The sequence below is a fragment of the Hyaena hyaena genome, unplaced genomic scaffold, assembly GCF_003009895.1.
Source record: "Hyaena hyaena isolate Hyena2069 unplaced genomic scaffold, ASM300989v1 scaffold_114, whole genome shotgun sequence".
Taxonomy (NCBI): domain Eukaryota; kingdom Metazoa; phylum Chordata; class Mammalia; order Carnivora; family Hyaenidae; genus Hyaena; species Hyaena hyaena.
The window spans coordinates 1030369-1044206 of NW_024080746.1; the positions used below are offsets into that span (position 1 = coordinate 1030369).

The window sequence follows — 13838 nt, forward strand, 5'->3', positions numbered from 1 at the left end:
TGCCCTCAGGGTTTGGTCTATTTAGAGCAAGGGAGAAGAGGGGTGGGAGATGAAGCCGACTGGAAAGGTAGGCAAGGGAGTATAGCACCCCCTATAGGCCACGGGTGTCTTAGTCAGATTTTCTGGGAAGCAGAGGCTGAGACAAGTACCAACCTTTCCTGCTTAAGAGTACAAAAGGCTTATGGGAAGGAATACCTGTCAAAGGCAGGGGGGAAGAAGGCAGGGGCGGGGGAGCCATCAGACTGCAATGCAGACCCATAAAATTCAGCCAGCTCTGTGGGAGACTCTGCAGCAAAGACAGCCTCTTAGAGGAATCTAACATGAGATGAAAAGCTGGGCCCTTGTACCACTGCCTTGCTCAGAATTTGCCCAAAGGGTGTGACTTTGGCTCAGCCATGAGGTTTGAGCTTAATCTTGAAGGAGCTCACAGCAGGGAGGCTGTCAGCTAAGCACACTCCCGGCAGCTGGGTAGGAAGCCCTTTTTTGAAGAAGGTCTGAGCAGTCGTGGAAAACCACAGAAGAGTTCCAATCAGACCTGATGGGACTGCATCTATAGTTATATGAATATTTAGAAGTGCCTACTGAATCATTCCTATGACAAACATTTGAGTGTCTGTCATGCTCCAGGTACTTTTTAGGTGCTTGGGATACATGAGTGGACAAAACAAAGATGGTGCTCTAGTGGAGCTGATGTTCTAGCCAGAGGATGAGAGACAAACAGCAGGACACAATAAATACGTAAACTACCGAGTGTGCTGGACTCTTGCCCCAAAGTATCGCCTAGGAGTTTGCTAGAAACACTGGCCTCACTCCTGACCTACTGATTTCAAATCTGCATTTTAACAAGAACCCCTGGAGATGGTCCTACACACAGCACAATTGAGGCTTCACTCTCAACGTTAAGAAAATCTTTAGACACTAGTAAAGTTGGAGAGAGAACTATAGTATTAAAAAGGATAGTCCAAGTAGACATCACTGAAAAGGAAAATTGTGATGGAAAAAATGAAGGAGGTGAGGCCTTGAGCCAACCGTCTGGGCTGAGGTGCTCCCAGGCAGGGGGAGTAGATGGGGCCAAGGCTCTAAGGCAGAGGGTGCCTGCAGTGTTTGAGGAAAAGCAAGATGGCCAGTTTGGCTGGGGCGAAGGAGGCAAAGGTGAAGAGTAGGAAGAAATGAGTCAGATAACGGAAGGAGGGGTGGAACGGCCACATGCTGTTGAATCTTTGGGGACAGCAGGGACTCTGGCTTATACTCAGTCATATGGGATCAGGAGTCCAGCAGATAGCTGATAGGATGCATGTCTTAAAAGGATCACCTTGGATGTGGTATTCACAATGGACTACAAAGTGGATAGAAAGCAGGGAGGCTTCTGAGGAGGACGGGGAGGAAGGCGAATACTGCACTAATCCAGACAAGAGATATGGATGGTTCAGATGCGGCTGGTAGCGGGGAGGAGGGGAGCAGCAGTTCCATTGTGGATAACTTTTTAAGGTAGATCCGTATGACTTCTTGATGGATGAGATCTAGGATGTGAGAAAGAGGTTTTTTTGGCCTGAGAACTTGAAAGAGCAGAAGTGTATTCAACTGAGGAGAAGGCTGTGAGTGGAACAGGTTTTGGGGGGGGAAAGATCAAGGAAATCACCTTGACATGAGGAAGATGAATGTCTAACAGATATCCAAGAGATGATTAGGCAGTTTCATAAGAGTGTGGAGTTGAGGAAAGAGGTCTACTAAAGATGTAAACTTGGGAGCCTTCATCAGTCAATCTGCTGAACGTGGAAAAGTCATCTAAGAATAGGGCTAAATATCTGAACTGCTGTGCTGTGGGGCTGCTGGCTATTCCAAAAGACTTTAGATAATACAACTGATGTGGAAGTCACTGTGGCATGAATTGTTACTGTGACATCTCTCCTGAGCTGTGATCCCAGTTCAGGTGCATAAAATAGTACAAGCATTTTAAATACGGTTCTTAAAAATAATTCCCAAGTATAAATGCAAAACAAAAAGAAATTCAGAGAAACCAAAATAGAAAAACTCTGAAAATAAAAAAAGATGGTCATCTAAAAATCAACTACATACTTTTTAATTTATACTGGAGAATGGACGAAATTTATTGATGACTCTTCCCTCAAAAAAAGTTCTAATACATTCACTAGAAAATAAATATATTTTAATTTAAATCTAGTACAGAACGGACTTTATGCCGAGCATTGCAGCAGTTATTAATGGAAAGTGCTATTTCAGGCACGGAGTTAAATCTTTACCTATATTACTGCCTTATTTAATCCTCAATCCTGTAAGACTGTACCCATTTCACATATGACAGGACTGATATTAAGAAATTAAATATGTGAGCTCGCATGATCAAGAAGTACCCATGCAGAGACCCAGCTCCAAATCAAATGAGAAGTACCTGCATAATTCAAACATCACAATTTAAAAATGAAATCTGGGGCACCTGGGTGGCTCAGCTGGTTCAGTGTCTGACTTTGGCTCAGGTCATGATATCCCCCAGTTAGTGGGTCTGGGCCCCACATTGGGCTGTGTGCAGACAGCTCAGAGCCTGGAGCCTGCTTCGGATTCTGTATCTCTCTCTCCGCTCCTCGCCTGCTTGTGCTCTGTCTCTCTCTCAAAATAAACATTAAAAAAATTTTTTTTAATAAAATAAAAATGAAATCTGAAGAAGGCAGTAATACTATTTTATTTATTTTCAAATAAAAGTGTTTCTTTTAGAAAAGACTCAGTACTTCTATACATCTAGCTTTCTACAGGCAATAAATCCTTTGCAAAAGGTGGCTGGAATGTCATCTCCTTCCTCTTTAAAAAAAAAAAAAACAACCTAGCCCCACCCCCATGATTCTCATTGTAAGTATGACTTTTTTTGCTGATACTGATGAACCAATCAAAAAAAAATGAGCAAGTAATTTGTTATCAGTTATGTGTACATTCAAATTTTATCTGCAGCAATGATTAGGTAAAATAATGCACTGTCAATGACTTATTAAAAATTTATTTCATGTAATAAATTATATAATTCATTTTTATTTTTAAACAGTCTACACCAAAAATATTTTTTGAAACATCTTTTTCTCTTGGTAAAACGTACAGGGTAGCAGGCTGACATCAGCTTCACTTCCAGCAGGTAAAATCCCCTCACACTTACACAGTTAAACACAGCTTTTCTTCACATTTCTCTAAAAGTTCAAGTTGACACCACTTGATAAAAACAAGATAGCATTAACATTTCCAGATTTTGCCCAAGGCCTTAGACTGAACTGAATATTAGGTGGAATATTATAAGGATATACTCAGTAGCCCTGAGCTCATCACCTTATGTGTCTACACACCATATGGCTCCAAGGAGCAGGAAAGCGAGAAGAAAGGCACCGGAGGACACAGTGGGCACGTCTCAGACCTGTACACCAACGGTGGCCACAAGAGACGTATAATCAACACAATGTGACACACAAGGAAAAGTTGTCTACAGGAATGTTTAACTGCTAATGCCATATTCATGGTTTTTATCAAATTATTCAGAGGGTGTCAAACTTCTGAAATGACCGGACTTCTGTGTATACAAACTGGTTTATTTTTTAGCTGCAAAATAAAGTCGGCTTCATGAATGCAAAAACATAACAAAACCACTGAAGGGCTTGGGAGAAATTAGCAAATGGGAAGAGAAAACCCAAGCATAGTATGAATGATACTCATCAGAGTTTGCTGTTGTTGCTGTCAAACACTGGCTATTTTCCTCTATGAAAGAACACAAGAATTTGACTCTCATGATGAGCTACTGATACAAGATTAAAGTAAGACTGCTGGTTAAAAACATTTGCCTTTATTTAAGTTTTACTCACATCTATCATAGGTATATAGTCTAAAAATAAAATCACATCCAAGAGCTTAGGCCTCAGTGACAGCTGTTATGGGGTGCTGGGGAGAAATACCAGAAAAAACTTAATTTATATTTAAATTTACCATTGTGTATACCAAGTGCCTATTGGCTGAACAGAACTGTATTCAATAATTCACATTCTATAACTTCATTCAACTAATACAAAAAGCTAAACAGAAAGATTTATAGTTGAACACCTAGTTCCTAAGTCTGGTATCACATATCATTTCCTGATAGAGCGAGAATTCATCAACAGAGGATATAAGAGCCAAATTGAGAGCTGAATTTTAAAATACCTTTCCCTGCTGTGCGTATAAGTAACACATTGTGTAGTGACCTCAAGAATATTTTGTGTTATTCAATTTTCTTTCCTGGGAAGACCACCACAGTCCAGTGACTTTAAGAACCAAACTCCAAAACTCTACCTGAGAGCCTTAATAAGGGCAGCTGGATCATAAAGACAGGTCATCTTGGTCATGATTGGAAAATGTATCAGCCGACGGCCCCTCTGCCACAGTTCAAGGGTAACTGAGGCCAATTATGAGGCTTACCAAACGGTACTAGCAATTTAAAATAAATAATTATACGTATATACTTTTTTACACTTATATGTGGAAATGGGCTACAGTGAGTAAAAATGATGCTCAGCTGGGCGTGAAGGAAACCCATGACACCCCTTCAAAAACTCTTGTGAATTCCAGGACCTCAAGGTCAGAGTTAAACCAGCAGGAATAGAACTGTTATTCCAAAACCTCTGAAAAGAAAAGAACTGATAATTAAAACTACAGCTGATTTTACGCACCAGGAGTGAAATGTTACAACACATCTATCATTCACATGTGGGTTCATGTAATTTATCTTCAATTAGAATTATTATCTATTCAGCAGCTGAGGCCCAAGAAGTGCTGATCCACTGCAGACAAGAAAACATTTGCTGGTCTCTCGGCTCTGGCCTTCTCAGGCTAAATGATGAGCACACAATACAGATCCCTCGTTCTCTACAACGACCTTGGCTCATGTGTACAGTAAGCCACGCTGCCCCACCTAGATTGCAACATCTCCCCTCCTCTTGTGGACCCCAGAGGCTCTGCCGGGGCTCTTCAGCTTTACTGGTTCTACAATTCAGGCCCAAATCACCCCAGAAAACCCTCACACAACCTTTTAGTCTGGGACTTACTCCTCTGAAATGTATTATCGGACCTATAGCTAAAATATTGGAAGCCCAAAGATACAATAATTTACAAGTAACCTTTACAATATTTATAATTATTAAGTACTTCCAAGGCTGTGAAGTGAGTGTCGTAGTAGTGTCACGTACACACTGATGGGAGTGCTATCCGTCTGAGCTCGTGTTTACCAGTTTACACTCTACCAGATCAACAGAGAAAAAGACAACCCAGAAACAAAGGCAGCATCCTCGACTGCAGTGTTTTCAACAGCATGTTCAGGGGAAGGTCAGTAAGCATCTGACTGGAAATAGGGGCTCCGTCTTTGGATAAGGTCACATTCAAGCCAGTTTCTGAGCAAGTCTCTGAGCCTTTAATACGCCGACAGGCAGGTGTGCAAAGGCCCCCTGACCACCTGCCCCTGGAACACTTATCCCCGAGAGCACCTCCCAGGAATACTCCACTGGGCAGGTCCTGAGAAACACAGCCGCGCCATTGTGGTGTCCGCAGAAGCTTCACTAATCCCTCAGGCCTTGAGACCGTAGTTCTTAAAATTAAGCAACACGAGTAACTGTTATAGCCAGTAAGTCTGGAATATCAGACTTGGAAAGTGAGCATGTGGGCAGGGAGGGGAGAGCGCACCTGTTTATCCTCCTACGTAATTTTCATCACCCCAGCAAAAATATGTCCAAAAATACCCGGTTACCTACTCCTGACAATGGCTGTGCACAACACCGGAACAAAATAACCAATACACAAAGACTGCTTAAAACAAAAACAGTGGAATAGTTTCAGCTGCCCAAACGGAGAGGCGCACAAGTGCCATATAACCCCATGTTCACAACTGGCAACCCCGGTTATTGCCTAGGAGTCTCACCCTGTACGGGCGCCCGGGTGGCTCAGTCGCTTAAGCGTCTGGCTCTTGACCTTGGCTCAGATCATCATCTCAGTTTGTGGGTTCAAGCCCCTGTTGGGCTTTGCATTGACAGCTCAGAGCCAACTTGGGATTCTCTCTCCCTCTCTCTGCCCCTCCTCTACTCATGCTTTCTCTCTCTCTCAAAATAAATAAATACACTTTTTAAAAAAAGGAGTCTAACACTGTTTAATTTGGTAACATTTATAGAGCTTTCTTCTTTGAAGCACTGCTGAATAATTAAGTTGCTATGGCAAACTTCTTTACTTGTGGAGTTCCTTTACTTTTGAGTAGGCTTTCTCGACCTCAGTATTACTGAGATTCGGGGCTGGATAATTCTTTGTTTGGGGAAGCGGTCTTGTCTGCACTATGATGTTGATGGTATAACCCTGGCCTCGACCCCCAGATGTTAACTGCACTCATCAAGCTGTGACAACCAAAAATGTCCCCAGGTGTTGCTCAGACATAAGCAAATCATCCCCAGTAGAAAAACATTGCTACCAAGTGAAAACTAAAGCTTACGCCTTGACTCTGCTTCTCTGGGCAAAGTCCATTTCACAGGTACACCGTGACTTACACACATCAATATCTTGTAAATAGTAGTATTAGATCTTTCTATATTCTCTGTGACCAGAAACATAACTAATCTGTGAAGGGTAGAGAATGGTTAGAAGGAAGCAGTTTATACATTTCAAAAAGAATCAGAATAAATTTTACTGTCATGTTAGGAAGAATCACCTGAATCATAGGGGTTAACTGACAAATACTGTAACAATTTGGAAAATGTTAATTGTGTATCATCTGTTAAGGATCATAAGGACTGAGGCGTCTAAGAAGAAAAAACATAACAGTCATCAGTGGCTAGCTCAGATCACATTCTATTCCTCCACCAAACATTAGGCACAAAATTCTCAATTCAAAAACCTCAAGTCTTGTCTTTATAAACTGCTTATTCATACTGCAGCCTCAACACTTCTTTCAAATTATCAAAAAGAAACCTTTCACCTGTCATGAAGAATTCTGGTATGTGTCAAGAAGCACATTATCTAGTTTTAAAGCCATTTCTTCAATATCCACATCTTCAGTTCTGTCGTAATTGTCAACTCCAGCTACATTACTCTCTTTATTTTGTTCTTTCCTTACTGCCTTTAAACACTTGTCAAGTCTCTTTATGAACAAGTCCACATCCTGTGTCTTCATTCCAATGGCTGCTGCAGCATTCAGGTAAGCACAAGGGTAATTGTTTGTATGTGACATAAAGCCTTGGAAAGTGTAGCCACTCACCGTTTGCACAGACCCAAGAGGCACAACCCTGCAAAAGAAAAGATTCAGCAATTTAATATGCCTGGTGATAGTAACAGAGTATCACTTATAAACAAAAGATGTCTGTTACTAACCCTTGTAACTACTTATTAACAAGTTTAAGAACAGTCATAATCATGGCCTATGAAAACAAGATCATGGCAGCCTTAAAATAAAATTATACAATACATTGTTATTTTATATAGGACAGTACTGCCCAGAGATCACCATTTACTTATCTTCTTTAAAGAGCCATAACCTCTAGGAATTGCCAATAACCTTTGCACCTTCCTCAAGGAGAAAAAAGAAAAGTATTTCTGTTTTGGTACCAAATATGGAATCTGACTTCACATATATATACTTTAATGAAATACTGAAATTTTTAAGTCAAACCACTTTGGTTAATTGCCATGTATCACCTCAAAAAAATCAACAAACTAAAATCACAGCTATCTGATCTGTACTGTGCAATAGAGAGCTCTAAAGCAAAGGTCCAGAAAAAAACTACCTGCTTATTGTGGATGGTGGTCAGAAATCAGTAACATTCAGCAACGGCACGTGCATGTTTTAAGCTAGATCTCACTGGCATACTTGATATAAGCAGATTTCTACCAGTACTTTTTAAAAAAGTCAATTATCAACCTAAACAAAAAGACAAATAGTGGCAACACTAAAAGCAAGGCCAAGTAAACCATTTTAGATGCGTCAAAACTATGTTGTGTACAGACAGAGTTCATCAAGGTAAAAGCTGAATTAATCTACGATTTTTTTTTCCTTTAAAAAGTTGTCCTTTGATGTGAAATCTCTAATCTCTGGTAGTCAAGGGAGAAATTCTTTCATAGAAGCATGTAAAGAAGAGTACTTAGGGCAAGGTATTTCTTTTCAAGTCATTTTTTTCTGACCTCATCAAATATAAAATGAAAAATGAAATTCATCTTTAAGCCATGTATATATAAGAGCAAAAAGTACATTTTTCAAAGGTAGTACTTAGACAAGAATTGCATAACCTTTTTAGTTCAGGAAATGGGCTTTTCTTAAAAATGTTTTCATCTAAATTTAGTAATGAAGATGACTTATTTCTAATACCCTAATGTGACACCACTGAAGATTATCCAACAAAGGAAAATAAAGATAAAAATGTGTAGAGACAGGCAGTGTAACTATTTCTGTAGCTCTACGCAAACAGGTGAGACCTCGATCTTCCTGAGGCTGTTTCCGGCGGGGGCCTCTCGCAGGTGAGCTTTCACAGCACTACAAATGTTCCACCCCTCCATTCTTTCACTCATGACGGCACCTCAGACGTAGCTCAGCATATACACACGGGGGACTACGTTAAGGAAAGGGACTTTATCACAGGCAACTGGGAAAAGCCAAAGAAGCCCGGCCTCTTCAGACATACGCACCTGGCTCCAGAAACCTGTCTGGTAAACAGCATCGAGCCAAGCTGGGTGACAGCCCTGTCTTGGTGTTCACCTAGTGTCTTAAGTGTCACAGCTGAAAGAGAAAAAAGGATCCGGAGGTACCTTGGTTCACCAGCACAAGATCACTCAAAAAATAAGCACTTCATGATGGAGACCTAACTTATGTGCGTACGTGTGTGTGCGTGAAAATACACATAACATAAAATCTATCGTGGTAACCGTTTTTAGGTGTGCAGCTCAGTGGTATGAAACACACCCACACTGTCGTGTAGGCGTCACCACCATCCAGCCTCGTAACTTCCCATCTTGCAAGGCAGAAACGCCGTGTCTCCATCCTCCCCTCCCCACCGACCCCCAGCAACCACCACTCTATTTTCTGTCTCTAGGACTCTGACTAGTCTTGAGTTCCTCGTACAAAAGGAATCCTATATTTCTTATCTTCCTGTAACTGGCATGGAGCTACTACTTTTTATTCATTGTCAAGAGGCATGATTTCACTTTAATGCACTTAATAAACTATAGTAAGAACATGTTTGCATCCCAGACAAAAATTTGTTAATATAAATTAACATACTCAGAATCAGAACTGAAGAGTGAATTTTCCAATTAAATAGATGGAACAATGAATGATGTGATCGATACGGCCGTTTCTTCAAATTCAACCATGCTTTAAGAACTTATAAAATGAGAATGTGGGGTATTTTCAGCACATGTGTGAGACTATATAAGATCAACTTCTGCATATGTAAATGAGAACAATATTTCTGAGGCTAATGTGGGTAAACTATCTTCTCAGCACTACAACTAGTGACCACTTCCTGAGAACATGACTTACCAGGCTAGATGCTTTACAAATATAATCTCAACCATTCTTTAACAACTTTGCATGTGAGGGATCACTATCTCTATTTTATATAGATAGGGGAAAGGAGGGGAGAGGTTAGTACATAGCAGAATTGGGATTCAAACCATACCATATCATATTCTGTAATATAAACCAGCAAAGAACTAAATTGAGTGGGTGTTATATATTGGTAGCATATATAATTTATTATACATTGGTTTTCCATGGAAGCCAACTCCTGAAAAAGGCTTCAGTTACAAATGATTGTTTCCTTATTTTCCTCGGATACACATGAAATATGAAACATACTCTATAGATATATTCACAAAAGGGAGAATTATGAAGTTAAAAGCTAAATGCATAAAAGTCAACATTCATATTAACCTGTTTAGTAGCCTCTGTACTACATGACAAAAATATAGTCCTTTTACAAAGGAAATTATCATAAATACGAAGTTGTCCAACATAAAGACACTAGAAAAACATTAAATCACAGCATTAAAATCACAGCATTAAAAACAATATAGATTTAATTTCTAATATTAGTGTTTTGTTAAATGGTAAAAATTTTTTTAAAAAATTTTATAGAGTTCTTACTAGTGACTGAATTATTTTGGTTAGAAGCAGGAGTTAAAGTATTTTTTTCTGTATACTCTAATCTTGATATGGATTCTTTCCAGCCTATAGTTTTTAATCTCAGGAATACATTAAAGCATTTCTAAAGGCTAACTAAACTTTTTCAATTTACAAATTAATAACATAATGAATTTATAAATATCACTGTAACCAGAAAGAATTCATACTCTTTCTAGAAATACCAGGTCCTGCTGGGGATGGTTATGAAGCACTGATTTTTTTTTTTCTTAAGAAAAATATATTACCTAATGATATAGGATTGTGAGGTGTATGCAACAGTCTTTCATTGTAGGTTTCTGACAGCTTCTTTAGTTGGCTGGACAAATATGAAAACATTTCCTGCAAGAACAAAATGTTACGTTTATTTTTTTTTTAGATTTTATTTTTAAGTAATCTCCACACTCAAGAGGGGCTCAGAGTCACAACCTCAAGATCAAGAGTTGCACATTCTACCCACTGAGCCAGCCAGGTATCCCCAAAATGTTACACTTAAAGAAAATCAAATAAATGCTTACTGAAACACAACAGATTTAATACGACAAAATCTGTTTGGTGTGATGTCTGTGCTGTAAATTAGCTCATCGCTGTGCCCTGGGAGCCATTTCTTAACTCCAATACAATATAGTGAGCTTCAAAGCTGCCACAATGATCATAAACCATAGGATTTCGGTAAAGAAAGCAAAGGACCAGCATATTTCCTGCTTTGGGGCTATTATGGAGCTATCACAAATCCATCCTCTCTTCAGAACCTCCAGAGCTACCACTCTGGTCCAAGCAGTCATCAACGAGTTCCCTAGACCACAGCAGCAGATTCTAAATGATTTCTCTGTCAACTTTCCTGTCCCTCTACAATCAGAGGCCAGAGCAGTCTTTCATACGCATAAATCAGATCATGTCCTTCCCAATGATTCCCTTCTGTAAGAACTAAAAAACGAAACTCTTCACCTATAAGGCCCCAAATGATCTAGCCCAGCCAATGTGCCCCACTCAGCAACCGTCATTCCCGCATTTAGTATAGCCAACAGCTACGTCAGCCTTCTTTCCAACCATTGAGCATGCCAAGTTCATTCTAGTAGGAGACCTTCAGCCTGCTTCCCCCAGACACAAGACAGTGCTTCTCCCAGAACTTCTGATAAGCCCTCCCTTATTTGCCTACTAAAGTCCTCCCAGTCTCCCTCCTACAACCACTACCTGTTTTGGTTTCTTCACTATACTTATTGCAATCTGAAATTACCTCATTTATTAGCTTAAATGAATACTTCCCGTGACCATCTACTCGAATGGGAAAACTTGAAAGCAGGGACTCTGTGTTTTTCACTACTGTTTTCCAAACACCAAGAAAACTGTGCCTTACTTTTAGTATGTAAGTAACAGAGGAAAAAGTAGTTTAAAATGTATTTCCTTTAAATTGCACAAACTCAAAATTAACAACTCCCTCAACTCAAAAGAATATAGCAACTGAAAATAAAAAATTATATCCTTGGTCCTGTTCTGGGAAATAATGTATAGCTAATAGTAGAAAATAAAATATTTTATAAGTACAGTTTCACATGCACATGTATGTAAGCAGTTTATAAATGTAAAGTATGTAAGAGTTTAATAAAATAAATAAATCTTCAATTGGCAATGGTCTAACCTAAAATTATATTCTTCTAGTAAACCCTTTATAAAGTGTTGAAATAAAAATCTGACCAAATAAGAAGCTCGTTTGCATTGACGAGCTTTGTGGCTCCTCCATCCACAGTCAAAACACAGAAACTCTACAGATACCCTAAAGGGCCAAGGCCAACAAATGATACTTCTCCTACTTAGAAGGCCACAAAAACTCCTTGAGTTTTCTCTAAGGTAAGGGCTGGATAGTCTGATCCTACTTAATCCATCTTTTGCTAAGTAAAAATTAAGAAGAGGAAAAGTCCTACCAAGTTTATAAATTATTAATAAGTCCACTTGAGGCCACAAACATTTTTATGCTTGTCGACACAGTATATTTTGTACTCTGACCTGAAACATTTTAAACTAGTAGTCATTCTTAAATTTTTAGGCTATTTTATAAGATCAATTCTCTCAGCATATTAGAATTGTGAAATCTTAGATCACTAAAATAAGCTGACTTTTTTAAATTAGAAAAGTTAACATCCACACTGGTCATATCTAATGAAGCTACAAGCAAATGTTACTGTTAGATGTAATAAATCTTTCTCTTTCATGAAAAAATAGCGTAGGGGCGCCTGGGTAGCTCAGTCAGTTAAGCGTCCAACTTCGGCTCACGTCATGATCTCGCAGTCTGTGGGTCGGAGCCCCACACTGGGCTCTGTGCTGACAGCTCAGAGCCTGGAGCCTGCTTCAGATTCTGGGTCTCCCTCCCTCTCTGTCCCTCCCCCACTCATGCTCTGTCTCTCTCTGTCTCAAAAATAAACACTAAAAAAATAGTGTAGAGAAATAATTAAGGGAGCAAATGTTACCACCATTTGCAAACGGTAAAGAGCTGTTTAGGCAACTTTTCTTAGACATATAAAGACATCCTGGTCCCTCCTTCTTAAACTACTGTTCTGATATTCACTTCAGAAGACGAAACAGTAAGAGAATCAAATGGAATGCAAAGATCAAGAGTTTTTCTGACAACTGGAACAATTCCTAATCTTTTAATACTATGCCAGTATTAACGAACAGTAGAATTTCTGTATTTCATTTATATATTTTCACCTGCTATAAAGTAACTAGGTCACTAATTTAAATGCTCAATATTATTTTAAAAAAGAAAAAAGCAGTCACATTTTAATTTATTAAATTTCCATCGTCTATATTATACACCAAAGTCTTAATCTACATCTGTCTAACTCTCTTAGTCTCAAATTCAACCTCTCAGAAGCACAAACAAATCTGATAGCTAGAAATACCTTTCATGGACTCCTACACTTTCCACCCTAAGAGTCACAGCAAAAATACTTATTTCAGTGGTGAGGCCGAATGTACAATATTATTCTGTCTAATATGGCTACCCCAATAAGCACCAGTGTGGTCACACTTATAAACTATGAAGCCTGATGAGTAATTAAAATGTGCTTATTTGTACTTAGCTATTTCCAAAAAAAGAGGAAATGTTTCCCTAGTAACACCCCTAGAGGGTGCTTTTAAACTTACTGATGCATACATGGCTATTAAAAAACTGGGATTCTCCTAATACTCAATTTCTAATACTTTAACAAATCAGTTTTAACCAGTTCTATCAGTTACCAATACCATTAGAATTCAGTCTTACCTACTACAGCTACCATCTTTAGACTACAAACATAATGGTAAGGTAACTAAATCTTACATATAACTAGTATGGGAGTAATTAGGCAAAAAAGAGTCAAGTTCACATCCATCTGCAAATGCTTTGTGTAAAGGGTTATGATAGGTAATCCAAGAAGCAAAGAAGCTCAAATATCTTAACGCACAATATACTGAATCCTACAATATTTGTCAGGTTAAGGCCCTCAATGCTCTCCCGTTAATATCATTACATTTAAAAAATATCGTTTAGGAGACTGTACCACTATTTCCTACACTACTACTTAGCTAAGCAGTTTTTTCCTGCTATATTAAAGGTACTACAAAACCCGCACTATTTTCTTGCCACAGTTAAATCTATAACTGACATTTATGATAAAATACTTCTGTA

General features: G+C 39.0%; 1 protein-coding gene across 3 annotated transcripts in view; it reads right to left on the minus strand.

The window, feature by feature from the left end:
* Positions 1–3816: 3816 nt before the first annotated feature.
* Positions 3817–13838, minus strand: part of SEPSECS (Sep (O-phosphoserine) tRNA:Sec (selenocysteine) tRNA synthase) — a 35830-nt gene continuing 25808 nt past the window's right edge. Inside the window, exons 9-13 of one of the 3 annotated variants that reach the window (XM_039236668.1) lie at positions 10420–10513; positions 8677–8767; positions 7256–7283; positions 4502–4646; positions 3817–3930 (exon numbers count right to left, since the gene is read on the minus strand). In XM_039236668.1, the coding sequence (XP_039092599.1) occupies positions 4515–4646; positions 7256–7283; positions 8677–8767; positions 10420–10513 (345 nt within the window). In that variant the 3' untranslated portion in view covers positions 3817–3930; positions 4502–4514. Of the gene's footprint in view, positions 4647–6660; positions 7284–8676; positions 8768–10419; positions 10514–13838 lie in introns of those variants that run through there. The other 2 variants (XM_039236667.1, XM_039236666.1) reach the window with 2 other exon arrangements.